The sequence below is a fragment of the Neofelis nebulosa genome, chromosome 10, assembly GCF_028018385.1.
Source record: "Neofelis nebulosa isolate mNeoNeb1 chromosome 10, mNeoNeb1.pri, whole genome shotgun sequence".
NCBI lineage: Eukaryota > Metazoa > Chordata > Mammalia > Carnivora > Felidae > Neofelis > Neofelis nebulosa.
The window spans coordinates 104,826,140-104,854,071 of record NC_080791.1 but is presented as its reverse complement, the minus strand read 5'-3'; the positions used below and the strand labels follow the sequence as shown (position 1 = coordinate 104,854,071).

The 27,932-nt window shown below is 37.5% G+C and overlaps 1 protein-coding gene across 14 annotated transcripts; it reads right to left on the bottom strand.

Moving 5' to 3' along the window:
* On the bottom strand, positions 1 to 27,889 carry LOC131487946 (membrane-spanning 4-domains subfamily A member 14-like). Of its 14 annotated transcripts, none has more exons than XR_009250024.1 (9): positions 27,181 to 27,219; positions 26,128 to 26,253; positions 25,751 to 25,804; positions 20,297 to 20,440; positions 15,605 to 15,661; positions 5,425 to 5,544; positions 2,723 to 2,840; positions 1,372 to 1,453; positions 1 to 190 (listed from the first exon to the last, which is right to left on the bottom strand). XR_009250024.1 is itself a non-coding variant. In XM_058689163.1 (8 exons), the coding sequence occupies exons 3-8, from the start codon at positions 25,796 to 25,798 to the stop codon at positions 116 to 118; spliced, it is 501 nt and encodes a 166-aa protein (XP_058545146.1). In that variant the 5' UTR covers positions 25,799 to 25,804; positions 27,181 to 27,219; positions 27,514 to 27,889; the 3' UTR covers positions 1 to 115. The 14 variants fall into 14 exon arrangements, 7 of the variants coding, with proteins under 7 accessions (XP_058545146.1, XP_058545152.1, XP_058545147.1 ...); XR_009250027.1 differs by having other exon boundaries at positions 2,723 to 2,789; XR_009250028.1 differs by having other exon boundaries at positions 2,723 to 2,779.
* Positions 27,890 to 27,932: the final 43 nt, after the last annotated feature.

Below are 27,932 nucleotides of genomic sequence, written 5' to 3'. Positions count from 1 at the left end.
TTTATCAATTAAAAATTTTATTAATGAAATGGGGGAAAGGAAATACTACGATGGACTCCATTAAAATGCATTTTCCAAGAAGCCTCTTGAACAAAATGAAGTTCTTCATTCACCACTATGCTTTCCTCCATTGACTCAGGTCATTACGGTTCTTTAATATGTAGGAAAAGGATCCCCTTCTGCTGTGTACCTGAGGTAAGTTGGATGTTAGTAAACTGAACCATTAATACACTCCCAAATAAATAACTGCAGGATTTGGGGTAGAATTTTGGAAAGAATGCTAACTGGAAAGTTCTCATCCTTGAGATTTAAAAATTAAACCATGGGCTTTTGGTGCTTTTAAAAACTTTTCCTTCCTCCTTCTTCCTCCTTTGCTGCCTTTTTCCCTTTTTTCCTTCTCTTTATTTTCTTTCTCCCTTCCTTCCTTTTTGTTTCCTTAGGTTGACAGCCAAAAATGATGTTATAGGAATAGATACATCCCTTAAAAATATTGATCACGTAAGAACATATAGTTTTCTACTCAAACTAAATTGCATTATTTAGTATAGCGTTGAATACCTATCAGTTTAAATTCTAATTGGGTCGAGAGCTATATACATTCTCATAGGTTCAATTCATGATTTTTCTCTTTCAATTTATTCATAGGGAATTATGAAGTTGACGTGTGTGTGTGTGTGTTTGGTGCGTGTGATCTAAATATACGTGTCCTCTTTTTCTCCATCTCCCAGTATTAAAATTTATGGCAGCCAACACTTACAGCATGAGAGTTTGATATTATAGCACAACATTCATTTCTGTAATAGTTTAGATCCAATCTACTTTCTTGAATCCCATTTCCCACCACTCACCTCCACAAAGACTATACTCCATGCTAATTAATTTATTTACCATTTCATAAATATGCCTTGTTTGGGTTGCCATCTTAATCTGCAGAATTGCTTTTCTTAAATAACCTCTATTTTGAATTAATCTGATAAAACTATTTGGAATAGAGATGGGATTGTCAGAAAAAATTTTCCCTTTGGATTTTCCACTTTCTCTTGATACTCAGAGGCTACATCTCCATTTCTACTGCAAAAGGCATTTCCTTTTGAAAATACACGAGATGTCTTTCCATAGAAATTACAAGGGTGTTGAAAGCCTGATATCTGGAACACTGATTGCCTTTTAATACATTTTCTATAAAGTTCCCCTCTCCATTGCTAGTTTCTGAGATCCTAAGAAACATATCATTTGAGGACGTTTTCCCATATTCTGGTGTTCCATAATTTCCATAATCATACATTCCACACATGACACTTCTGATAGGAATGAAACCTAATAGTCTTGGGTATAGCTTTCAAAGCTGAGATTTACCCATATCATTCTTACCTCATCTCATAGCTTAGATGAAAGGTTTCCTTGGGCTCCTTCATTTTTTTCACATTATTTGGCAATTTGCATTTCCATTCTCCTATCAGAGCAATGGTTGATTTGATCTCAGTGATTTGTACTTTAGTATGAATGTTTCAATGCCTATCCTTACTTAGCAGATGCTTGAGGTGGAAGAAAATATTATCTGGGTATCAATGGCTTCATCCAAGTACATATGAAGGCTTAGAGCCAGAAATATTTGAAAACAAGATCTGTAAGTATCTCCCTTCCCCTTTTCTCTCAAATCTTTTTTCCTACTTCTGCTCCAAGACCCCTGGGGTTCTAGGCATTCTGATTCTTTTTTTTTTTTTTTTTTTTTTTAGTGTTTATTTATTTTTGAGAGAGGCAGAGCATGAGCAGGGTAGGGACAGAGAGAGAGAGAGAGAGACAGACAGACAGACAGACAGAATATGAAGCAGGCTCCAGGCTCTGAGCTGCCAGCATAGAGCCTGATGTGGGGCTTGAACTCATGAACCGCAAGATCATGACCTGAGCCGAAATCGGTCGCTTAACTGACTGAGCCACCCAGGTGCCCCTAGGCATTCTGATTCTTAATGATCATTTCCTAAGTCTCCATATGTATCTGGTCTAGAATACATAGATAAACCACTCTTTCCTCCACATTAACGTTGCATTCCTTCTGAGTTGTTCTTATGATTCAGTGATCCTTAAACCTGGGCCTCTGATAGGGGAACTGGGGAGGAAAGGGCAGATGTATCTTTTACCAAAGTTGTCTGATTCTGTGATGTTGAGGTCAGTTGGAGATAAAGCTTGTCTTTAGACATGAAGTAGTAGATGTGGAGGAAGTAGGAAAATGGATTTTACCATCTTTTCCAACTTCTCAGTTACTGTAAAATCGTGGTTTCTGAAAACTCCAAAGAGTCTACACTTTGCTATTCAACACGTTTTCTCAAACTTTGAAAACTAAAGATATAAGACTTCAGCATTCCCATATCCCTGGACCTGCTTATAACCTCCAAAAAGTTCTTTTTGTTTGTTTCTAGTGAAATATCTATTGACTTAAGCAGACTCAAGCCAGAAAATCATCTATCTTCTATCTTGTTCTCTCACGAGGTGTGAACATAAAAAAATTATGTCATACAAAACATCTTTGTCTAGGGCAAATTATTGTCCCTCAGTTGTGTAGAAACCTGTTCAGTGCACATTAGTACAGTGTGTTTTCAGCTACCTTTAACACATCTTAGAGACGACACTAAAATCTTATTAAAACTTTAGTTCAGTTCTTCAAACAGGTTCATAATGGAAGCCAGTATCTTCTAATTCACCAAGGGAGAAAGGAGATACTTACCACATCTTTATTATCTGAGATGTTTAGCTTTGTATATCCAATGGGCCACTGTGCACGCTGTAAACAACTCCAAGATGGTGAATAAAAACAGATATTCTGAAAGGATTTTACCACTTCTCTGTTTCCAAAAATAAAATGCACATTCCTTACAGATATTTATACGTTAACACTTTAAAAATAATCAAAGCATTGTACAATTAATTGCAAGAAGATAAAAAACTAAGAGAATAACCACTCAATATATCCTCAGCCCCCCAAACTGTGGTTATTTATATATATTTTCTTGATCATAGTGATAACTCATAATTATTGAGGATGAGCATAAGCTGACAGTTTTCTGCCAAATGGATAAAGAGAATCATCGATTACGTTTTCCTGTGTGTGGTTTTGGGTAAGGTCAGCAAATTTTCACTGAAGCCAGCGGACCTCTAGAGAAGATGGACTCGGAACACTCCTGAAGTTCGGTGTTACAGAACTTATTTAATGGAGAGACGTTTAGAATTAGGCCTGTTTTAGGAAAGGGCCCTAAAGACGAACTTACAGTGGAGGGAAAAAAAAGGTTTGGGTTTATGACTAGACTCAACAGAAGGGCTTTTGTGTCCTGTGGGTAGGTGGTTTCCTCCTGGGATTGTGCCTCTGACTATAAACCCCAGTAGACCCATATCCTTGTAGGACACTTGGATAGTGGCAGGCCGGAAGGGCCCAAAGCACTTTGTGACAAGGCCACCATGGGCTATTGAGACCAGTTTTCAATACTGACACCATTTGATAGCAACTGAATCCATGACATGTGAAATTATGGGCATGTTGGTAGATTACTGAGGTAGTCTACTACTACTCAATGAGAGGTTTGGGGTCCATATTGAATCTTTGGCTGTCAATGTTCTTGAATAATTTGAGATCGTCAACGGGGAAGAAGACCTTGGGTTTCTTGCTTATATAAGCATTGGTGGTTCGAGAGATAAATTGGAAAAATGAAAGAATCAAGATTATAATTGCACTCCAACCCAGTAAAACGAGACATTCCTATTGTGTAAATATAATCTGAAGCAATATCTGGAGGCTTATGTTTATTCAAGGTTTTACTTTAAGGTATCCTTCAGGGTATGTGTCATAAAATATTAGCATTCCCTGCAGCCAGAAGATGTTTCTCTGATGTGTCATTTAACTGATTTCTGTTAGGGCTCAATTTTGTGTAGTGAAATAACTTGGAATTTAGACCATTTTTTATTAGAATGAATGTTCTGCAAGTAAAGAGCTCTGACCATGAGTAAGTAGATTAACATTTCTTTTCTTTTTTTGTTAATGTTTATTTATTTTCGAGAGAGAGCATGAGTAGGGTAGAGGCAGAGAGAGAGGGAGACAGAGAATCCCAAGCAGGCTTTGCATTGACACAGGGCTCAAACCTACAAACCATGAGATCATGACCTGAGCCCAAATCAAGAGTCAGTCGCTTAACTGATTGGGCCACCCAGACGCCCCAACATTTCTTAGCTTATTGCTGTAATTGAGTCAGAGACATAAATCATTCCCTGAGGAAGTTTACAATCCCACTTGCTGTAAAATCACTTTCAAAGCTATGTAGAAATAAGAAAAATTCAGCAAAATGCAAACCAACGTATGTGCTTTGGAACTAGCTAATTAACTAAGAGTTTGGGATTTTGAAGTAAAGAGAGCTTGCTGTATTAGGCTAAAACTTTAGAAACAGGCAACATCTGGTAGGCTCAAATCAGAAAAGCTGGTTCCTAGGTCTTGGTCAAAAGCCCATCTCTTTTGACCTCTGTCAAGCTCTGGGCAGATAGGATAGAACAGAAAGACAGGAATCCACAGACAAGGTTTTAGAACTTATGGTTTTAACTCCCACCCAACTTGCTTAGCACTGATTCCTATCTCCTTGCCATCACAGCTTCTTCTCCCCGCCCCCCCCCCCCACATGAACAAACATATATGGTTAAATGCACAAATGTCCACAGTCCCACGTGGATAGAAACACAGCTATACACACATAGTGAAACACAAACATGGACACACTTAAAACAGACTCAGACCTGCTGACAGGAAGATTGACAGATACGAAGCAGGAAGTTCAGAAAGATCCATATAGTCGTGTGTATACAGAACTGATTACACATAACATTCCAAATCACATCCATTTATAGTACTCGACTTTATTCTGTCTGAAGATCACATCCCTGGCGAGCATAAATCCCTGGGTCCCTGGGTGTCACAAGTACATAAGGATGTTATTTCCTTCTTTGAAGATCAAATCTTGCTATAATACTCTTGATCATTTAAGGTCTGGGAAAACTGGCTTGAGATGAGGTACCTAGGAAGAACTGAGCTGCCCATTATAAAAATACTAGGTGGGCCTATTGTATACCAGAATTGGTATATAATACCAGTTTTGAACACAATACTAATTCAATACCAGAATTGAATATAATGCCAAACCACTCAAAACACATCTATTAATATTTAGAATACAGTCCATTTGCTTACTTGAGGTTTGGGGTGATCCTAGGTTTAGAAAGGTAACCTGTAGTTTGAACCACATTTGTAGCCGAAGGCACACATCAGAGTACATTAATGATAAAGGTCACTGCCATATCCTGCCTAATACTTAACTACTTCGATCGCGCACCAAAGAATTTAAATGTAACTCTAAATCTGTGACGAAATTCTCGTAGAAACCTGGTATTTACCTCGGGCCAAACAGGAGCTTGTGTAGTCAAACTGTATATTATAAACTCAAATGATAGTATAAGCAGACCAATCACGGCAGCGCAGGCACTTACGATGTTCACTGCTATAGTATAGGACATCTGGAATAGAAAGAAGAGAGTCACCAGTCACCGGAAGTTATCCATATACATCACTGCCAGGTACATTCAAGTAGAAGATTTATACAAATCCTGATCTTTCCAGAATAGTAAAGGCCATCAAAAGGACTGTCAGAACTGCAGATTTGTCCCAATAACTGAACAATTTGGGCGAAAATAAAACTTTTGATGTAGCGTGCATATATTTATTCCTTCTCTGACAACTAATTGTTGAATGCCAATTCTGTATCATGCAAACTGTCCTCTGTGTTGTTAGATAAAGAGGCAGAAAAGGAGTGGTCCTGCTCTCAAGGAAGACTGGTGAGGAAGATGTACAAGTGTCTATCAAATGTGAATAAGATTCAAAAAATGTTAACAATAGAGCCAAATTTTCAGTGCCACACAGGGTCAGATGACCAGAGAGCTAATATTCCAGGAGTTCGCCATGGTTCATTTAACAGTGCTAGAAGGGGAGTCGGGGAATTTTGCTGGAGAGATAGGTGTCATCTAGATAGATAGGATTTTATCTTGAAGATAGTGGGGAATTAATTACATCCCTCAAAGTGCCATTGTTTTCAGGCCACATCTTGTTAGGCTATGTACTCAGGACAATGCATATGTAAATGTTGCTGCATAATCACACTTTGTCCATAGATGAGGTCAGAGGAGTGATAAGCCCTATGATACTTTTGGAGGATATCCTTGTCTTATACTTATTTCCTTGTTCTCATTTGCATCAGTAGAATTCTATCTTTTTTTTTTTAACGTTTATTTATTTTCGAGACAGAGAGAGACAGAGCACGAATGGGGGAGGGGCAGAGAGAGAGGGAGACACAGAATCTGAAACAGGCTCCAGGCTCTGAGCTGTCAGCACAGAGCCCGACGTGGGGCTCGAACTCACGGACTGCGAGATCATGACCTGAGCTGAAGTCGGATGCTTAACTGCCTGAGCCACCCAGGAGCCCCAAATCGTATGTTTATCTATATGCTGTTCACTGTTGTACACTGATCTTAATTTATTCTTTTGGAATAAATTCCCCTTAGAGATAATTACATTAAAATAAAATGTTCATTAACTCTTAAAATCAAGTATTATTAGTTTTACACTTTCTTTCTTTTTGATTATTTCCACATAGATTTTGAAATCAACTTACCAACAATGAGAAAAAATCCTTTTAGGACTTTGATTGGGATTGTATTGGATCTATAAAATCATTTGAAGGAAAACTGACATCTTAAAAGTGTTTGCTTTTCCATCCATGAACATACCCATTTATTTAGATACTGTTCAGTTTCTCTCTGTGATGTTTTGTAGTGGTCGATGCAAAGGTTTTGGAAATATTTCATTGACACTTAGGGATAAATTCTTGTTTTTTAAGTTTATTTATTTTGGGGGGGGGGGATGTGTGTGGGGAAGGGACAGAGAGAGAGGATCCCAGCTCCATGCTGTCGGCTCAGAGCCCGATATGGGACTCACACCCATGAACCATGAGATCATGAACCGAAATCAAGAGTTGGATGCTTAACCGATTGAGCCACTCAGGTGCCCCTAGGGAAAATAATTTCTAAGGGTTTTATTTTTGAGTGCAATTGTAAAGGTGTTTTTACAAATTTCATCTCCAATACACAGAAATACAGTGGACTTCTTAATGTGAATTTTTATTCCTCAATGTTGATAGATTCTAATTAGTTGAATATTTTTTTGTAGGCTTCTTAGAATGTATAGGAATGTCTATGAATAAAGCAGGTATTACCATTAACTTTTTAACTTGATGTTTTTTATTCCTTCTTCCTGACTTAACTGCACTAGACAAGAACTCCTGTACAATATTAAATAAATTTGGTGAAACAGTAATTACTTGCAACATTCGGATCCAAGGGAAAAACAGGTTTTTACCGTTAAGTATAATATTAGCTATAGATTTTTTTGTAGGTGCCCTTTAGTGGGTTGAGGACATTCACTTCTACTATTTTGATAAGATCCTTGTAAAAAAAAAATTTCAAATGCTTTTTCTTCATTTCTTTAATTACCTTAGTATATTGAATCACACTGATTATTTTTCAAACATTGAACCAAGCTTGCACTCCTGGAATAAATTCTACTGCATTATGATTTTAAAAATATATCACTGAATATGATTTATGATATTTTAGGTGTTTTGACATCAGCATTCATTTTTCTTTTAAGGTCCTTGCTAATTTTTGGTGTCAGGATTATGTTGGATTTCAAAAATTCTGTTGGAAAATGTTCCTTCTCCTTTGTTTTCTGAAATATTTTGTGTACCATGTGATATCATTTGTTCTGAAATATTTTGTGTACCATGTGATATCATTTGTTCATTAAATCTTTGATAGATTTATTACTTAACATGTGTGCCTAGAATTTTCTTCATGGAAAGATCTTTAATGATTAATGCAATTCCTTTAACAAATACAGGGATATTTAATTTTTGTCTCGTCCTTTTGGTAAGTTGTGTTTTTCACAGTTTATTAGTGTAATGTCATTTATAGCATTTCCATGTTATTTCTTTACTGTCTCTAGTATCTGTACTGATATTTCATCTTTAATTCTTGATATAGTAATTTATGTTTTATCTTATTGTTTCTTGACCAATCTTACCAGAGGTTTATCAATTTTATTAATCTTTTCAAAGAACAAATTTTCAGCTTTGCTAGTTTCTTGTTTATCTATTTTCTATTTTATTGGCACCTGCTCTTATCTTTATTGCTTCATGCCCTCCACTTACTTTGTATTAAATATTCTCTTTCTTTTCTAGTTTTTAAGTTGGAAGTTTAGATAATTGGACTTTAAACACTTCATTTCTTCTACTATACACTTTTAAAAGCTGTAAATTTCCTTCAAGCATTGTTTTTTCACAAAAATATTGATATGTAGTGTTTCTGTCATTCAGCTCAAAATATTTTCTAGTTTTTTTTGTGATTTTTTTATTCATGTGTTATTTCTTAACTGTATTGTGTAATTTCCAAATATTTGGATTATTTCTTGGATATACAATGATTAGTTTTTAATTTAATTTGCTTTCATTTTAATTTAATTCTATTTCAAGTTATTTCTGTTCCATCAGTAGGTTGCCTATAGTAAGAATAATAAACCTATTCTATAATATTTCATGCAATCTTGTGAAATTTGTTATTATTTTGTTTCAATGTATGCTGTATCTTGGTGAACATTCTATGTGCAGTTTAAAAGAGTATGTATTCTAGAGTCTTTCTCTGTGTAGTGTTTTACAAAGATTAACTAAGTCAAATGTTTCAATTTTCTACTCCTGGTTTTTGTTCACCTGTTCTATCAATTACTTAGAGAGACATGTCAAAATCTATTATGATTGTGGATTTTTCTATTTCTCCTTCTATTTCTTTAGTTTTTGCTTCATTTATCTTAAACTTATGCATGTCCATCTTTTCATGTATATTTTTTGATATTCTATTACTTCTAGTGGGCATTACTTGTTTGGCTAGTCTGAGGGTATTGGACTTTTAACTGGAATGTTTGTCTATTTACATGTGATATGATTATTGATATATTTGGGTTGTTCTATTTTTTGTTGTTGTTTTTCTTTCTCTGCTTTGAGTTAAAATATTGTTTTTAAGGTTTTTATTTTACTCATTTGAGAGAGACAGAGATAGTGTGAGTGGGGTGGGGACAGAGAGAGGGAGAGAGTGAATCCCAAGCAGGCTCCATGCCATGAGCGCAGAGCCCAATGCAGGGCTCGAGCTTACGAAACCATAAGACCATGACCTGAGCCGAAATCGAGTCAGATGTTTAACCGACTGAGCCACCCAGGCACCCCTGGGTTAAAATATTTTTTAAGCTTTTGTTTCCTTAATGGGAAATTTATTTATTTTTATTAATTTTTTTAATCTTTATTTATTTTTGAGAGGGGGGAAGCCGGAGTGGGGGAGGGGCAGAGAGAGGGAGACACACGGAATCCAAAGCAGGCTCCAGGCTCTGAGCTGTAGCACAGAGCCTGATGCAGGCCGCCAACCCATGAGTTGTGATCATGATCTGAGCCGAAGTCCGACATTCAACCAACTGAGCCACCCAGGCGCCCCTCCTTAATGGGCTTTTTAACTGCATAGTTTTGTATTATTGTATAGTCTAGGTTCTACTATATGTATCCTTAATATATCACATTCTACTCAGAATTAATATTGTCCCACTCCTTGTAAAACATAACACATTTATGGTATTTTAATTCTATTTACTTTTGTGTTACTTTTGTAAAATATTTTACTCACACATGTTATAAAATTGAAAATATAATGTTAATTTTTAAAGTGAGGTATATAATTGACATGCATGATTATATTGCTTTCAGGTGTACAACATAATGATTTGATATTGTATATATTACAAAATGATCACCACAATAAGTCTAGTTAACATCCATCATCATACATAGTTAAAAAAATTTTCATCCTAGTGATGAGAACTTTTAAGATTTATTCTTTGGGGCACCTGGGTGGTGCAGTCGGTTAAGCATCGGACTTTGGCTCAGGTCATGATCTCATGGTTCATGAGTTCAAGCCCCACATTGGGCTCTTTGCTGTGCGCACAGAGCCTGCTTCAGATCATCTGTCCCCCTCTCTCTGTCCCTCTCCTGCTTGTGCGTGCTCTCTCTCTCCTCTCTCTCTCTCTTTCTTTCTCTCAAAAATAAATAAATAAAAAGTTAAAAAAAGATTTATTCTTTTAGCAGCTTTCTAATATGCAATGCAGTATTATTAACTATATCAGTTGCCATGTTGTGTATTACATCCCTATGCTTATTTATTTTATAATTGGAAGTAGACGCATTTTGACTCCCTTCACTCATTTTGCCCACCCCCACCCTCCACTTCTGGCAACCACCAATCTGTTCTCTAGTTGTATAAAGTTTTTTTTTTTTTTTAGATTTTTAGAAATTTTAGACTTTTTGTAGAATATTCATATACATATGTAAATTTAGATTTTTCTAGGCTGAGATTGCACTGTATTTGTCTTTCTCCACATGACTTAGTTCATTTAGCATAATGCCCTCAAAGTCCGTCCATGTTGTTGGAAATGGCAAAAATTCATACTTTTTTATGAGTGAGTCATATTCCATTGTGCATGTGTGTGTGTGTTGTTCTTATATCTTGGCTATTGTAAATAATGCTGCAATGAACATAGGGATGCATATATCTTTTCAAGTTAGTATTTTTGTTTTCTTCAGATAAATCCCTGGAAATGGAATTGGTGGATCACATGGTAGTTCTAGTCTTAACTTTTTCAGAATCCGTCATATTGTTTTCCATAGTGACTGCACCAGTTCATTCCCACCAACAGTGCACGAGGGTTCTCTTTTCTCCACATCCTCTCCAAAACTTATTTCCTTTTTTTTTTTTTATTGTAGCCATTCTAACAGGTGTGATATTATGGTTTTGATAGGCACTCCCCTGGTGTTTAGTGATGTTGAGCATCTTTTTGTGTACCTGTTGGCCTTCTGTATGTTTTCGTTGAAAACAACAGGTGCTAGTGAGAATGTGGGGAAAGCAGAACCCTTTCGCACTGTTGGTGAGAATGCAAACTGGTACAGCCACTCTGAAAAACAGTATGGAGTTTCCTTAAAACGTTAAAAATAGAACTACTCTATGATCCAGCAATTGTTACTACTAGGTATTTACCCAAAGGATACAAAAATACTAACACAAAGGGATACATGTACCCCTGATGTTTATACCAGCATTATCTATAATAGCCAAATTATGGAAATAGCCCAAGTGTCCAAAGAAGATGTGGTATATATATGCAATGGAATACTACTCAGCCATAAAAAGGAGTGAAATCTTGCCATTTGCAAGGGTGTGGATGGAGCTAGAGAGTATTATGCTAAGTGAAAGAAGTAATCAGTAAAAGACAAATACCATATGATTTCACTCATATGCGGAACTTAAGAAACAAAACAAATGAGCAAAGGGGAAAAAAAAGACAGAGGCAAACCAAGAAACAGACTCCTAACTATAGAGAACAAACTGATGGTCACCAGAGGGGAGGTGGGTAGGGGGAATGGGTAAAATAGGTGATGAGGATTAAGGAGTATGCTTGCTGTGATGAACACTGGGTGTTATGGAAGCATCGAATCACTATGTTGTACACTGGAAACTAATATTACACTATATGTTAACTAACTGGAATTTAAATAAAAACTGTTTTAAAAATGTCTATTTCAATTCTCTGCCCAACTTTAAACTGGTTTGGCTTTTTTGCTATTGCCTTGTGCTTGATCTTTATATATTTTGGATATTAACTCCTTATCTGATATATGATTTGTAACTATTTTCTCCCATTCAGTAGGTTGGCTTTTCACTTTGTTGACGGTTTCCTTTGCTGTGCAGAAGTTCCTAATGTGATGTAGTCCCATTTGCTTATTTTTGCTTTTGTTGCCTTTGTCTTTGGTGTCAAGTCCAAAAAAAAAAATCATTGTCAAGACCAATGTCAAGGAGCTTATGGCCTATGTTTTCTTCTAGGAATTTTGTCTTCAGGTCTTGCATTCAAGTCTTTAATCCATTTGAATTAATTTTTTTGTATGGTGTGAGATAGTGGTCTAGTTCCATTCCTTTGCATTGTGGCTGTCCAGTTTTCTTTAAAATTTTTTTTAAAGTTTATTTATTTTGTGTGTGTGTGTGAGAGAGAGAGAGAGCACACAGGAGGGGCAGAGAGAGAGAGGGAGAGAGAGAGAATCCAAAGCAGGCTCCGCACTGTCAGCACACAGCCCGATGTGGGGTTCAAACTAATGAACCGTGGGATCATGACCTGAGCTGAAACCAAAAGTCAATGCTCAACTGATTGAGCCACCCAGGTGCCCTGCTGTCTAGTTTTCTTCACACCATTTATTGAAAAGACTGCCCTTTCCCATTTTATACTCTTGGCTCCTTTGTCATAAATTAGGCGACCATATATGCATGGGTTTATTTCTGGGATTTCTGTTCTCTTCCATTGATTTATGCGTCTGTTTTCATGCCATTATCATACTGTTTTGATTATTATAGCTTTGTAATATAGTTTGAAATTAGAGACCACGATGCCTCCAGCTCTGTTCTTCTTCTCAAGATTGCTTTTGGCTATTTAGGCGTACATTTTTTGTTTTTAGTAGTCAGTAAAGATATTAAGAAATAAAAAACACAATATTTTATCTTTACCTATATGTGGTAGGCTAAATAATAGCTCTATAATAGATGTCATAATCCCCAGAAACTGTGACTATGTAAATATGAGGCAAAGGGGAATGTATAGATGTGATTAAGTTAAAGATCTTGAGATAAGGTTATCCTCAAATATCTGGTTTGGCCTAATGTAGTAACAAGGGTCCTTGTAAGAGGGAGGAAAGAGGATAACAAAGAAAAGACAATGTGTTTATGAGACAGAGGATAAGAGATTAGAATGGTGTGGTTCCAGCCGAGGAATGTGGCAGCCTCTAGAAGCTAAAAAAAGGCAAGGTACAAAATCTTCCCAATAGCCTCCAGAAGGAAAACAGTTCTGTCAACATTCTGATTTTGAGACTTTTGATCTCCAAAACTCTAAGATAATAAATTTATGTTGTTTTAAGTCAATAAGGTTGTGGTAATTTGCTACAGCAGCAATAGTGCACTAACATACTATATATTTATCATTTCTGGTGTTCTTTATTTCGTCTTGTGTGTCCACGTTTTCATCTGCCACCACTTCCCTTCAGCCTGAAGAACGTTAATTTCCTTTGGTATTGTAGATCTGATAATAGAAAGATTTCTCAGCTTTTGCTTATATGAAAATGAATTGATTTCACCATTGATACTAAGGGGATATTTTCAGTAGGTATGGAATTCTAGTTGACAGTTTTTTCCCCCAGTGCTTTAAAGATGCCATTACATTGTTTTCTTGTGTCTTTTTTAGAGTAGAAATCTTGCACATATGTTGATATATTTGTTTCTACGAGTCTTAACAATTTTAATATTAATGTAAATGGTATTTTAACATTTGTTTATCCACTGGTTTCTGCAAGCATATAAAAAGGTAACTTATTTGGTTTTTACATATTGAAGATATAAAATTCATTTATTTCTTAAAATTTGTCATCCAGAAATATTTTTTCTTCTTTCCAATATCATATACTTCCTTTTTCTTTGCCTTATAGCAATGGATAGGACACCTTAAATAAAATACTGAAGATACGTGATGATAGCTTATATGCTTCTCTTGTTAAAAGATAAAGCATTAGGGGAAGTGTTAAAATTTTCAGTTTTCACTATTAAGCATGATATTATTTCTTCCTCTCTCTTTTGACAGATACCTTTTGTTTTTTTTTTCATTCATTGAGTTGATCACTTGACTTTTATGTTTTTAATGTGGTAGATCACATTGATTTATTTTCAAATGTTAATCTAACCTTGCATTTCTGGAATTAGTTATGATGTATGATCGTTTCTATTTGCATTTTTCACTATATTATCCTTTCTATTTGTATTTTTCTATATTCTATATTTTATTTGCTAATATATATTTTTAGGATTTTTACATCTATGGTCATGAGGGATTTTAGTCTGTAATTTTCTTTTCTTATAAGATCCAGGTAGAGTTTTAGAATCAATGATATATTGTCTTCATAATGGGTTGGGAGGTATTTTTCTTCTTTTTCTATTCTCTGGTAGAAAGTTGCATAGCTTCTCCTAATATGATTGTAGATTTCTCTTTCTCTCTTATTTTGTCAAATTTTTTTGCTTATTTTAAAGTTACTTTAATAGGTAAATATTTATGGGGCACCTGGGTGGCCCAGTCAGTTGAGCATCCAACTTCGGCTCAGTTCATGATCTCATGGTTTGTGAGTTCGAGCCCCGCATCAGTCTCTGTGCTGACAGCCTAGGGCCTGGAGCCTGCTTTGGATTCTGTGTCTCCCTCTCTCTCTGCTCCTCCCCTGCTCACACTCTGTCTCTCTCTCAAAAATAAATAAAGATTAAAAAAAATTTTTTTAAGGTAAATATTTAGGATTATTATACATTATGTTGAACTAAACCTTTTACTATTATTCAGTGTCCCTTTCCTTTTTTTTTTTTTTTTTTTTTTCAACGTTTTTTATTTATTTTTGGGACACAGAGAGACAGAGCATGAACGGGGGAGGGGCAGAGAGAGAGGGAGACACAGACTCGGAAACAGGCTCCAGGCTCTGAGCCATCAGCCCAGAGCCTGACGCGGGGCTCGAACTCACAGACCGCGAGATCGTGACCTGGCTGAAGTCGGACGCTTAACCGACTGCGCCACCCAGGCGCCCCTTCAGTGTCCCTTTCTAATAAAAATCTGATAATTTTTGCTTTAAAGCCTACTTTGTATAATATTAATACAGCTTTCTTTCGGTTGGTGTTCACAACAAATATTGTTATTCCAACTTCTACTTAAACCTGTCTATATGTAAAGTATGTTTTTGTTTTAAACTTAAAAAAAATTTTTTTTTAACATTTTATTTATTTTTGAGACAGGGAGACACAGAGCATGAACAGGGGAGGGTCAGAGAGAGGGAGACACAGAATCCGAAACAGGCTCCAGGCTCTGAGCTGTCAGCACAGAGCCCGACGCGGGGCTCGAACTCATGGACTGCGAGATCATGACCTGAGCCGAAGTTGGCCGTTTAACCGACTGAGCCACCCAGGTGCCCCTAAAGTATGTTTTTAAAATAAATAACAGCAGTGTAAGATGAGGATCCAATTTTATCATTTTGCATATTGCTTATTTGGTTTTCCAGTACCATTTGTTGAAATGACTATCCTTTCCCCATTGGGTATTCTTGAGTTCCTTGTTAAATATTGGTTGACTATAAATGCAGGGATTTAATTCCAGGCTCTAGATTCTGTTCCGTTGGTCTGTGCTATTTTATGCCAGTGCCATACAGTTTTTATTACTATAGTTTTGTAGCATAGTCTGATATCAGGAGGTGTGATGTCTCCAGCTTTGTTCCTTCTCAAGTGACTCAGAGACAATGCTACCTCCTTACTGACTCTCCTTCTTCTGGCAAATAAAACTGTTATCTCTATAGTTGCTACAAGTATTCTGACTTACCAAGAACGTTGAACGCATCCTCTCTGTTAATACTGCAAAGACTCCTGAGAAGAGAAACTGAAAACAAAAATCACATTTATTAATATACCTACTCATTATTTTTATATATAAACTTAAAGAGTAGAAGAAGTCTGGAATGCTGTAACATGAGGAATATCATCTTAATTCTTTGGTGGGACCATTGAGAAAATAATTCCAAAAATAGTTCAATTTTCTGTATTACAGAGATGGAGAAGGCAAGAAGTCTCTGTTCAGTAAAACAACACATGCATTGGAAATGGAACTATGTGGATCTCAAGTTGACTTCATAGGGCAAAAGGAGTGTCAAATTTTACTTAGATTTTGTCAATCATAATCTAGTGATCCCATAAGGTGAATTATGAGAAAATATATCCCATTAATGAACTTACTACTAGACAATGATATATACTGGTGATTTCACATGGAAGTACTGTTATTACAATGTTAAAAATATTTTAGTAATGGAAAATATAATTCAGAAATTATTTAAGTTTCATTTTACATGTTTAAATATAAGAATTATATAATGTCTTCCATGAGTAGCTTGTGCTGAAACCTTCTATCATTTCCTAAAACTTGTTAGAGAGATGACAGGGTGTACCAGAAATTTATTTATTTCATTGGTACAACTTTACGCATGCATGAAAACTTCCCATAGCATTAAAACATTAACTATTCCATTAGTGGTAAAGGGAAGGGATGCTCTTTCCCCCGAAAAATGGGGCCACTAACATGTCAATACTAAGTAGCATTTTGGGGTCAGAAGGCTCTGAATTTGAATTCCTTGCACTTTGCTTTCTATGTGACTCAATAGAGTCACATAGACTCTATCATTAGTTTTGCTTTTTTCATTGGGGATTCATATTTTATGTCTTTCTGTTTTACTGTGTTGTTGTTGTAATAGTTACATAGCAATTCGCTGAATTATTTATACCCAACTTGGTCCTACTAGCTGCCACCTAAGGCTCAGAACTACATTTTCCAGAATTCCTTTCCTCTGATGGTCTCTGCTTACAAGTGGCCAAAAGAAAATCTGGAGCAGTATTTGGAAGAGAGAAGGGAAGGAGAAAGTATCACTCTCACAAGATCATGGCGATCAGACATGGCAGCCATGGCCTTATTTTTTTTTTTTCTCCTATTCCTCTGTTATGTTTTCATTTTTGTCTTCCACAGGCAGTTTCCAGACTTCTCCATAACCTTCCGTCGGCAACCCCACTCTGGTGGCCAGGAACCCATGGCTTCTTAGATTTAATTACAACTTCAACCTTTCCACTGTTGCCGGTGCCTCAGGCAGAAGCAGTTAGAGACTCTCCTTACGATTCTCCAACTCTCCTTTCCACATCTTCTCATCTCCAGGAACTCCCACATTTGTGAAGGCTCCGATTCTCATACTAGTTTCTGTATTTCCATAAATCTTGTGGTGGTCCTGTTTTCTTAAAAAAAACCCAAAAAACCCTGCAGTGAAATAAGCACTTTACCAAGTGCTTTACCAAGTACTAAGCACTTGACCAAGAAGACTCTGTTCTTCCTTAGCATCTTGGACTTTCTCCACTTGAGGTTCTCATTCTGGAAAAGCCTCCCAGAAAACCAAAACAAACCAAAACCAAAGTCATCAGAAAGAAGACCATCACCAGGATGTTTTCTTTTTTAATGTCAGACAGAATCATGGTCATAAAGAAAATTACTGTAGTTATTTATTGTATATTGCAGAGCTCATCCCAAAGTGCAGAGCCTGAACACATACGTTCATTCACTTTTGCAGCTCCATTTCTGGCTGATGATCCATTAAAAACATCAAAGGAGTATATGAGCAACAGTGAATTCCAAATGATTTATAGTTAGATCATCAACTGTTTCAAAGATGTCAATTCCCCTGAAGAAGGGCTTAGGACATAGAGACCAGCTAATGGGGTGTGGTATGGCAAACAAAGAAAACAAAAACAAAAAACCCTTGATTTTATGGGCTATAACTGATTTATAAAATTCCCATTTTCTCTATTCATACATTTATATTTGTCAGACTCAGGCTGGTGGTATATAAGAGAATATTTGGGGGCCACTTTAAATAGGTGAATCGGGCACCTGGGTGGCTCAGTTGGTTAAACATCTGACTTGAGCTCAGCTCATGATCTCACATTTCGTGGGTTCGAGCCCCGCATCGGGCTCTGCTGACAGCTCAGAGCTTGGAGCCTGCTTTGGATTCTGTGTCTCCCCCTCTCTCTCTGCCCATTTTGTAATAATATTGATTTTTTTTTTTTTGCTGTTGAGTTGTGTAAGTTCTTTACGTATTTTGGATAGTAACCTCTATTGGATATATCATTTGCAAATGTCTTCTCCCATTCAGTAGGTTGTCTTTTAGTTTTGTTGATGGTTTCCTTTGCTGTGAAAAAGTTTCTTATTTTGATGTAGTCTCAATAGTTTACCTTTGCTTTTGTTTCCCTTGCCTTGGGAATTATATCTAGAAAAATGTTGCTACTGCTGATATCAGAGAAATTACTGCCTGTGCTCTCTTCTAGGATTTTTATGGTTTCAGGTCTCGCATTTAGGTCTTTCATCCATTTTGAGTTTGTTTTTGTGTATGGTGTTAAAAGGTGGTCCAGTTTCATTCTTTGCATGTAGCTGTCCAGTTTTGGCAGCCCCATTTGTTGAACAGTCTTTCCCCCATTGCATATTCTTGCCTCCTTTGTCAAAGATTAATCGACTATATAAGTGTGGGTTTATTTCTGGGCTCTCTATTCTGTTCCATTGATCTATGTGTCTATTTTTGTGCCAGTACCATAGTATTTTGTAGTATATCTTGAAATCTGGGATTGTGATATATCCAGCTTTGTTTTCTTTCTCAAGATTGCTTTTTCAAGATTTGGGGTCTTTATGGTTTCTGCGAATTTTAGTATTATTTGTTTTTAGTTTTGTAAAAAATGCAATTGGTATTTTGATAGGAATTGAATTGATTCTGTAGATTGCATTGAATCTGTAGACATTTTAACAGTATTAATTTTTCCAATCCATGAGCACAGTATATCTTTCCACGGATTTGTGTTGTCTTCAATTTCTTTCATCAATTTTTAAAAAAATTTTTTAATGCTTAGTTTTTGGAAAGACAGAGAGAGAGAGAGAGAGAGAGAGAGAGAGAGAGAAAGGAGCAGGGGAGGGGCAGAGAGAAAGGGAGACACAGAATCTGAAGCAGGCTCCAGGCTCTGAGTTCTGAGCTGGACCTACACAGGGCCTGAACCCATGAACTGTGAGATCATGACCTGAGCTGAAGTTAGACGCTTAACCGACTGAGCCACCCAGGTGCTCCTCTTTCATCAATGTTTTATAGTTTTCAGAGTACAGGTCTTTCACCTCTTTGGTTAAGTTTGTTCCTAAATTTTTTTTTGGTGTAATTGTAAATGGTGTTGTTTTCTTAATTTCTCGTTCTGCTGCTTTGTTATTAGTATATAGAAATGCTATTGATTTCTGGGTATTAATATTGTATCCTGCAAGTATACTGAATTGACTTATTAGTGGAGTCTTTAAAATTTTCTATATATAGTATCATGTCACCTGCAAATAGTGACAGTTTAACTACTTATTTGCCCATATGGATATGGATGCCTTTTATTTCTTTCTCTTGTATAATTGCTGTGGCTAGAACTTCTGGTACTATGTTGATTAATATACACAGATTTTCAACTGTACAGGGGTCAGTGTCCCTAACCTCCACATCATTCAAGGGTCAACTGTACTTTTGTTTGTATGCCACTCGGTTTTGTCATGGTTTGTTATATAACAATAGATTACTAATAGTAACTTTTTCAATGAGAACTACTTTGACCATTCAATTTAAAACAATAACCTATATCCTTTCACTACTTCCCCAGAACCTTCATTCCCCCCTACTCTACTTTTTCTTTTTTACTTCCATAGCCCTTGTAACATACTACCCCTGCTACAATAAAGCTCCCTAAAGTCTGGGATCTGTTTTGTTTGCTGATGCATTTTAGGCAGCAAGAACAGGACCTGACATATAGTAGGTACTCTATAAGTACTGGTTGAATGACCAAATTTCAAATTTCTTCTCCTTCTCTCCTTCTTCTTAATATTATTGTTATTATTATCATTATTAAGATTTTCACTCAGGATTTTGTGGGGACAATGTCGCATTATCCACCACACTCGCAGACATAGTGAATTTTTCTTTAGAGATTTCTTTTCAATTCCATCAAATTCTTCTCAGATTAACAGAACAAAAAGACTTCAATTTTCTTTCCCTATGTAAATTCTGTATGTCCCACTATTTCCTTAGCAATTGTGCTCGCTCATATTGCTTGCCCCACTGGCAAAATAAATGGCCTATGGGTAGTGAAATAGTCACCAACCATTTTCTATTTTACAAAAATGTGCCTTATGCACCTTACTATTACTATTGTTCCCATTATCCAAAGAGCATGTAAAAAGTATCCTGTTAACAAAGACATACTCTTATTATGAAGGAATATTACTGGTAAGGATCTAGGTTCTTTTCCTATTGATAGATTCCTTTTCAACTAGATATGAGAATGCATTCATTGAGAATAGAGATTGTGAATTTTTTTTGTGTTCTATCTCTGACACACTGCTTGGTCCGGAAACAGTCACTAAATGTGATGAATAAATGAACAACAATGAAGGAATAGATTATTCACTTACACACACAGATGACCAATATGTGTATCTTGTTATTACTACAAGAGGAAGATACGCTTTTCCAAATGCAATAACTTGTGTGGTAAACAAATACGTCCAGAGCTGTCCCACGAAGTGAACAATCAGACCGGTCATTATTTGTACGGCCTGGGAGGAAAGAATGCCATTAATTAATTACTACTATTCTAGTTCAATCTTTGAAAGGAACAAACATCAAGAAAATGTCAAGATGGAGCAAAAGGCGACTACCTAACAGAATTTTAGGATTCTCAACATTTAATTTAAATGAGGAGGCTTTGTTATTATTTCAGAGCAGTTTTCAGATACGATGACTATTCACATGCCCAATAAAATTGTACTAGGAGCTTGTTTATGTACTTGGTTAGCTAAGAGATCATATGGCATGATTCTTGGAGCCCTGAAAGAATTGATGTCCCTCAATGTTCATCAGTGCCTATGTGGCCAACAATCTATACCTGCAGATACAGCTACCAGACCTGGCATTTCTGACCTTACTTGTCCTTCTCTCATCCTCCTAAAATTGAGATTTTCTTTTACCACCCCCATGCCCATCTGGACATATAGTAGAGTCCTCTGTCCTTTACAAACAGGAGTCAAAAAAAGAGATAGTGAAACCTTGGGATTTTTGGTTTCTTTTTTTTTTTTTAATGCTTATTTATTTTAGAGAGAGAGAGAGAGATAGAGAGAGTACAAGCGAGGGGCAGAGAGAGAGGGAGACACAGAATTTGTTTTTTTTCAATATATGAAGTTTATTGCCAAATTGGTTTCCATACAACACCCAGTGCTCATCCCAAAAGGTGCCCTCCTCAATACCCATCACCCGCCCTCCCCTCCCTCCCACCCCCCATCAACCCTCAGTTTGTTCTCAGTTTTTAAGAGGAGAGACACAGAATTTGAAGCAGGCTTCAGGCTCTGAGCTGTCAGCACAGAGCCCAACGTGGGGCTTGAACTCACGAACCATGAGATCATGGCCTGAGCTGAAGTCGGATGCTCAACCTACTGAGCCCCCAGGTGCCCCAAGGGATTTCTGGTTTCTTATAACTCTTCCTAAGAAACATTATCAGGTGTGGAGATTGAGGAGGATTTCTGCCCACTAAAGCCAGACCAGCTACGATCGATTCCAAGTCAAAGGAGGAGGAAATTTTTAAGCTTGCTGTGTGGAGCCACAACTCGCTGTAGGGACTTTCCATTGGTTTTCAGATAGATGTTTCTCAGGTGTGCCTCCTTCTGCCACAGCTGAATCAACCACCCCTCCTTGCACCTCCCTACCACTGAAACACAGGAGTTAAGCCTGAAAAATCTGAAGGAGTTAAGCCTGAAAAATCTGAAGGAGTTATATCGGAGTTCAGATCCTAGTACCTCTTGCTTTACTCGTGTTTCTACAATGCCTGGGGACACTGACATCTTTTTTTCCTCACAGATCCTCATAAACAGGATAACTAACTTGAAATTTGCAACAGGCTTCTGTTCTGGTATATGATTATAAGGAGAGCCAAAAAGTGGCTAGTTGGTGGGGATATCTCTCTCATTTGGAGAATACTTTGCCATCCATGCAACACAATACCATGCATTATGTGGCACTTCTGACAGGTTGTGGCAGGGGAAGGAAGCAAGGGGTCTTTGGGGTAGGTAGGGCTTTTCCCACATGGCAGTGGTGTAGAGTTTCATAGGATACAATAAATTTGTCTGAAGTCTGAGTTTAGTGAAGGATGTAGGATCTTTAAAAACTTCTTATTTTTGTGCCTTGAGTTTGATACATTTTCTATAGGTTTTGGATACTAGCCCTTTATCTGATATGTCCTTTGCAAATGTCTTCTCCCATTCCGTTGGTTGCCTTTTAGTTTTGTTGATTGTTTCCTTCGCTGTGCAGAAGAGTTTTATCTTGATGAGGTTCTAATAGCTCATTTTTGCTTTTGTTTCCCTTGCCTCTAGAGACATGTCTACTAAGAAGTTGCTGCTGCCGAGGTAAAAGACGTTGCTGCCTGTTTTCTCCTTTAGGATTTTGATGGTTTTCTTTCATCTATTTTGAATTTATTTTTGTGTATGGTTAATAAAGTCATCCTGTTTCATTCTTCTGCATGTCACTGTTCAGTTTTCTCAACAACATTTGCTAAAAAGACTGTCTCTTTTCCACTGGATATTCTTTCCTGCTTTGTCAAAGATAAGTTGGCCATACATTTGTGGCTCCATTTCTGGGTTCTCTATTCTATTCCATTGATCTATGTGTCTGTTTTTGTACCCGTACCATGCTGTCTTGATGGCTACAGCTTAGTAATACAACTTAAAGTCTGGAATTGTGATGCCTCCAGCTTTGATTTTCTTTTTTCAACATTGCTTTGGCTATTCGGGGTCTTTTCTGGTTCCATACACATGTTAGAATCATTTGTTCTAGTTCTGTGAAAAAATGGTGTTATTTTAATAGGGATTGCATTATGGAGGCTCCTCAAAAAATTAAAATTAGAACTGCCCTATGACCAGGCAATTGCACTACTAGGTATTTATGCAAAAGGATACAAATATGCCTGTTTGAAGGGGCACATGCGCCCCAATTTTATAGCAGCACTATCAATAATAGCCCAACTATGGAAAGAGCCCAAATGACCATCAACTGACGAATGGATAAAGAAGATGTGGTATATAGATACAATGGAATTCTACTCATCGATCAAAAAGAATGAAATCTTGCCATTTGCAACAATGTGGATGGAACTAGAGTGTATTATACTAAGTGAAATAAGTCAGTCAGAGAAAGACAAGTGTCATGTGATTTCACTCATATGTGAAGTGTAAGAAACACAACAGGTGAACATAAGGGAAGGGAAGAAAAAAATAAGGTAAAAATAGAGAGGGAGGCAGATCGTAAGAGACTCTTAAATACAGAGAACAAACTGAGGGTTGCTAGTGGGGAGATGGGTGGAGGGATGGGCTAAATGGGTGATGGGCATTAAGGAGGGCACTTGGGATGAGAACTGAGCATTATATTTAAGTGATGAATCACTGAATTCTACTCCTGAAATCAGTACTACACTACAAGTTAACTAACTTGAATTTCAATAATAAGAAAAAAACCCCTTTTTATTTTTAAATGATTATAAATTCACAGTAATTTGCAAAAATAGTACAAGTCCTGTGCACCCTGAACCTGGATTCTCCCAGTGGTTACATCTTATGCAATTTATAGCATAATATCAGAATGAGGAACTAGACCTTGGTATAATATGTGCCTTAGGCCAAAACATGTTTCTTATCCCCCCCAAATCACTATCAATAGGCTGGGATGACACAACAAAAACTTAGAAAATATAGGAGACAAGCTTCATGACACTGGATTTGGCAATAATTTTTGGAAAAATAGATAGATTGAATTATGTCAAAATTTAAAACTTCTGTGCACCAAAGAACACAATCAACAGAGTGAAAAGGCAACTCACAAAATGGTAGACAGATTTGTGAATCATATATCTGGGAAGGAGTAAATATCCAGAATATATAAATAACTCCTACCACTCAACAACAGTAGCAAAAATAGACACTCCAACTAAGAAATGGGCAAAGGACTTGACCTTTCTCTAGAGATATGGAAATGGCCAATAAGCACATGGAAAGGTGCTCAACAGCCTAACTAACCGTTAGGGAATTGTTAATCAAAACTACAATGCCACACCACTTTATACCTATTCGGATGGCTATCATCAAAAAAGAATACAAATGTTGAAGACCATGTGGAGAAATTGGACCCTTTGTGTACTGTTGGTGGGATGTAAAATGTTACTGCTGCTAGGGAAAGAGTTTGGCAGTTTCTCAAAGGTTAAACATAGAACTACTCTATGACCCAGCATTTCCATTCCTAGGTATATATATAAAAGAGTTGAGAGCAGGGACTTGAAGACCTACTTTACACCTATGTTCTTAACTGCATTATTCACAATAGTCAAAAGTTAGAAGCAACCCACGTGTCTATTGGCGGATGAATGGATAAACAAAGTGTAGTTATGCATACAACGGAGTATTATTCAGCCTTGAAAACAAAGGAGATTCCAGATCAACTACATCACGGATGAACCTGGGACCCATTATCCGGAGTGAAAGAATCTCATCACAAAAGAACACGTGCTACATGATTCCAAGTATCTGAGGTATTACAGCAGTCAAATTCATAGAGACAGAAAGTAGAATTGTTATTGCTAAGGGCCATGGGCAGGGAGAGGGAGTGGGGGGATTATTGTTTAATAGGTACAGAGTTTTAATTTTGCAAGATGAAAAGAGTTCTGTGAAGAAACCGTCAGTGGTGATGGTTGCCCAACAGTGTGGATGTACTTAACGTCCCTGCACTGTACATTTAAAGATGGGTTTGATGGTAAATTTTATGCTTCTGTATTTTAGTACAGTTTAAATCTGTTTCAGCAAATCTCCGTGTGTATTGTGTTGGCAAGGACATGGGGGTATGGCCTTGTTACTGCTAGGAGTCTTCTTGTATCTGTCAAAAGTTTTAGCTGTAATTAGTGATAGGAATTGGGAGAAGTGTGTCTATTCCATCTTGGAAACTGGACCTGGAGGCTAGAATGTTTTATTAAATGAAATGAGACCTGAACTCTTGGGTAATGGTAGATCTCATTAGAAGGACAGTAATGTAGCCAGCAACCGTCCTATTTATTCTCAGACACACTTTATTCCTTCTCAATATCCTTGCCCAGATAAGTGGGCAAGAAGGTCAGAAATAAAAACCTTTAATATCATATTATTGGGAAAGAGGAGAGGAAATTTTGGGTTCATTGCATGCTTTAACGTAGAGTCCTCATCCAATTCTGTCAGAAGATGAGGTAGATCTTAAATAAGTGAAGGCAATAATACACTTGAGATGTTGGGAATATTCCTGGACCACGCTTTAATCCTGTTGGTTTGATTCCTAATCTGACTCTATCACCCAGCAAAATGGGGAGATCATGCGAAAGGATAGCCTGCTACGTTTGCTGGGAGCTGATTGGGAAAACAGTGGCATGTCCTGGGGATGAAGTCAAGAACACATCGCCACTATGATCACTGTCCACAAAGCTTTATGTCGGCAGCTTCTCCTGAATACATTTCTACAATCTGACCATCTCATTTGGGGCCGTGTTATCATTAGTTTAACATGAAATAATTTCTAGATGCCCAAAAGGGATTTTCTACCCATAACTCAGAGTATATTTTTCTTGGAGTGTGACTAAGTTGTAATGGTTTGGAATTATTTAAATGTAGTATTTAAAGTATGTAGCTTTAGCCTGATGTACAGTTTAGATGATCCGCTTGCATGTGGAAAATGCAGGCATGACGTAACCATTAACCCTCTTCCGTTTGGAAAGTTCACAATAGAGGTGGTTAAAGTCTCCTCAGTTTCGCATTTAGAAATTGCGACACTACAGTCATTTAGTTGTTCAAGAAGCATTTTGCTCTTACCCCCAACAATCTTGTTTCTTCTCTTATCCACACACGACGTCTTGGCATTTTTCACTAAGATACAATAGAGAAATGGGAGGATAAAATGTGTTTCTTTTCTGCAGGAAAATTTAAGGACAAGTTAATTTTAATTATTTTCTTGGGTTAAAATTAAGAGGAACATCTACCCCTAGAGTTGCTAATTTTTCACTGTTTTGTAGTCCCTTGAGAGAATGTTTTTCCTCAAACCATCATGATTGCAATCTTGAAAAAAAAATCCAATAATTATTTCTCAAATAGTCTTACTCATTTGCCAACCTTAAACTGGACTGTAGCAAATTGTTGTGCGGTGGCTTCCCTGATCCATCGATCCCTCTAGAAATTACCCATATCCCCACCTTCATGATGTCAGGGAGATTGGACTTTTGTTTGCTGAGCTTTGTTCCCTCACTCCATGCTATTTCTCTCCAAATGAGAACCTGGTGCAGGGGTACCCACAGAATCTATCGACGTGCCTATGTTGGCTGCAAGGGAAGCTGAAAAATAAAATGTCATCTATTCTACTTTGGAAAGGTGAGCTTCACAAGTTAGGGATCTACAAAAATGCAGGGGAGGTGTTCAATAGATAAGACAATTAAAAATAACAGACAGCTACCATTCAATTGTGGATAACCTTTGAGATTTCTATATAACTCCTATCAGTCCTCCCTAGACTGCATACTTAACATCCATGAGGATTTTTCCTTGATCCTAGCTGATTGGGCCAAAGGTGAGCATCTAACTTGAACTGGTTCCATAGTATAAGTATACTCTTTCCTGGGTTGTTTGGGCTGGTCTCCCGATGAGAAGATAGACCTTGGGAGATGTGATTTGTCACGCCCCACCGTAATGGACAAAGTGGGAGAGAAGGTGAGTTTTGGGAGGGAGGTGAATGGAAAGGACACCCAGAGACATGAAGAGACGGACAAGGAACAGAATTTCCTGAGTTTCTGATGGCTTTCAATCTTCCCCTTCCAGTTTCTTTTGGAAAACTGGTTGACGTCTTGCCCTTACATTATGTAAACATAGCTATTCTTATATTACGATAAATATATCTTCATTGTGCTAAAACTAGTAACAGAGAGTTTCTGTTTCTTGCAGTGAAAGTCTTTTTATTTTTCTAATGGCCTCGTCTTCTAACTTTTCTCACACGGCTTTGAGAATCTGCTCTCCAGAATCTCCAATGGCTGATGGCTCTTCTGTTTTTCTCCAGCCTCTTATCTATAACCATACCTTAAGTCTAAGACGGGTCTTCAGATTCCTCACTTACAAACTTTCCCTTCCCTTTACACAAACCAGGAAATCTTATGGCTTTGAGTTGCCCCTGACATGGCCGGTGAGCGCTTGCAACTGAGAAAATGTAGAAAGGCATAGTGGAAAGAGTCAAACTGAAGTTCAAATTTTGTCCTTACCAGTTACTACGTGGTCTTGCCCATATCACTTATTCTTTCTTTTTTTTTTTAAATTTTTTTTTTCAACATTTTTAATTTATTTTTGGGACAGAGAGAGACAGAGCATGAACGGGGGAGGGGCAGAGAGAGAGGGAGACACAGAATCGGAAACAGGCTCCAGGCTCCGAGCCATCAGCCCAGAGCCTGACGCGGGGCTCGAACTCACGGACCGCGAGATCGTGACCTGGCTGAAGTCGGACGCTTAACCGACTGCGCCACCCAGGCGCCCCTTTTTTTTTTTTTTTTTTAATTTTTTTTTTCAACATTTTTTATTTAGGTATCACTTATTCTTTCAAAGGCTGTTTCCTCAGCAGCAACCCGCCCCCCCCCCCCCAACAAAAAACAACAAAAACAAAACCAAAAAACAATCCTGTAGGATTGTATTGGGGGAGGGGGAGCAAATAAGAGAAATAGGCACAGAACTGAAACCTGAACAAGAGCCAGCACTGGGAACACCTGCCCTCAGAGTGGTGCGCACGGACCATGGATCCCAGCGGTCACTTGATTACAGGGCTAGAGGGGCTCGATCTCACAGGTGGTGCCCTTAGTTCGGTGCCGTGCAGCTCCGGGAGTCTTGGGGGCGGCACTTGCCCAGTGGGCGCCGCTTCTTCAGCGGCGGCCCTCATTTCCCCTCGCGGGGCCCTAACGCTGCGGTTGGAGCCAAGAGCGTGGCTTGTGGGCGCAGCGCGAGGGGCCCCCGCGCGGACCCCCGC

Coding starts and splice junctions, on each gene's coding strand:
- LOC131487946 (XM_058689163.1), bottom strand. CDS start 25,798: ATGCCAAGACGTCGTGTGTGGATAAGAGAAGAAACAAGATTGTTGGGG. Junction 15,662..20,296: donor CATATTGGTCATCTGTGTGT/GTAAGTGAATAA, acceptor TTTTGTTTTCAG/TTTCTCTTCTCAGGAGTCTT. Junction 2,780..5,424: donor AAGCTCCTGTTTGGCCCGAG/GTAAATACCAGG, acceptor AGTTGTTTACAG/CGTGCACAGTGGCCCATTGG.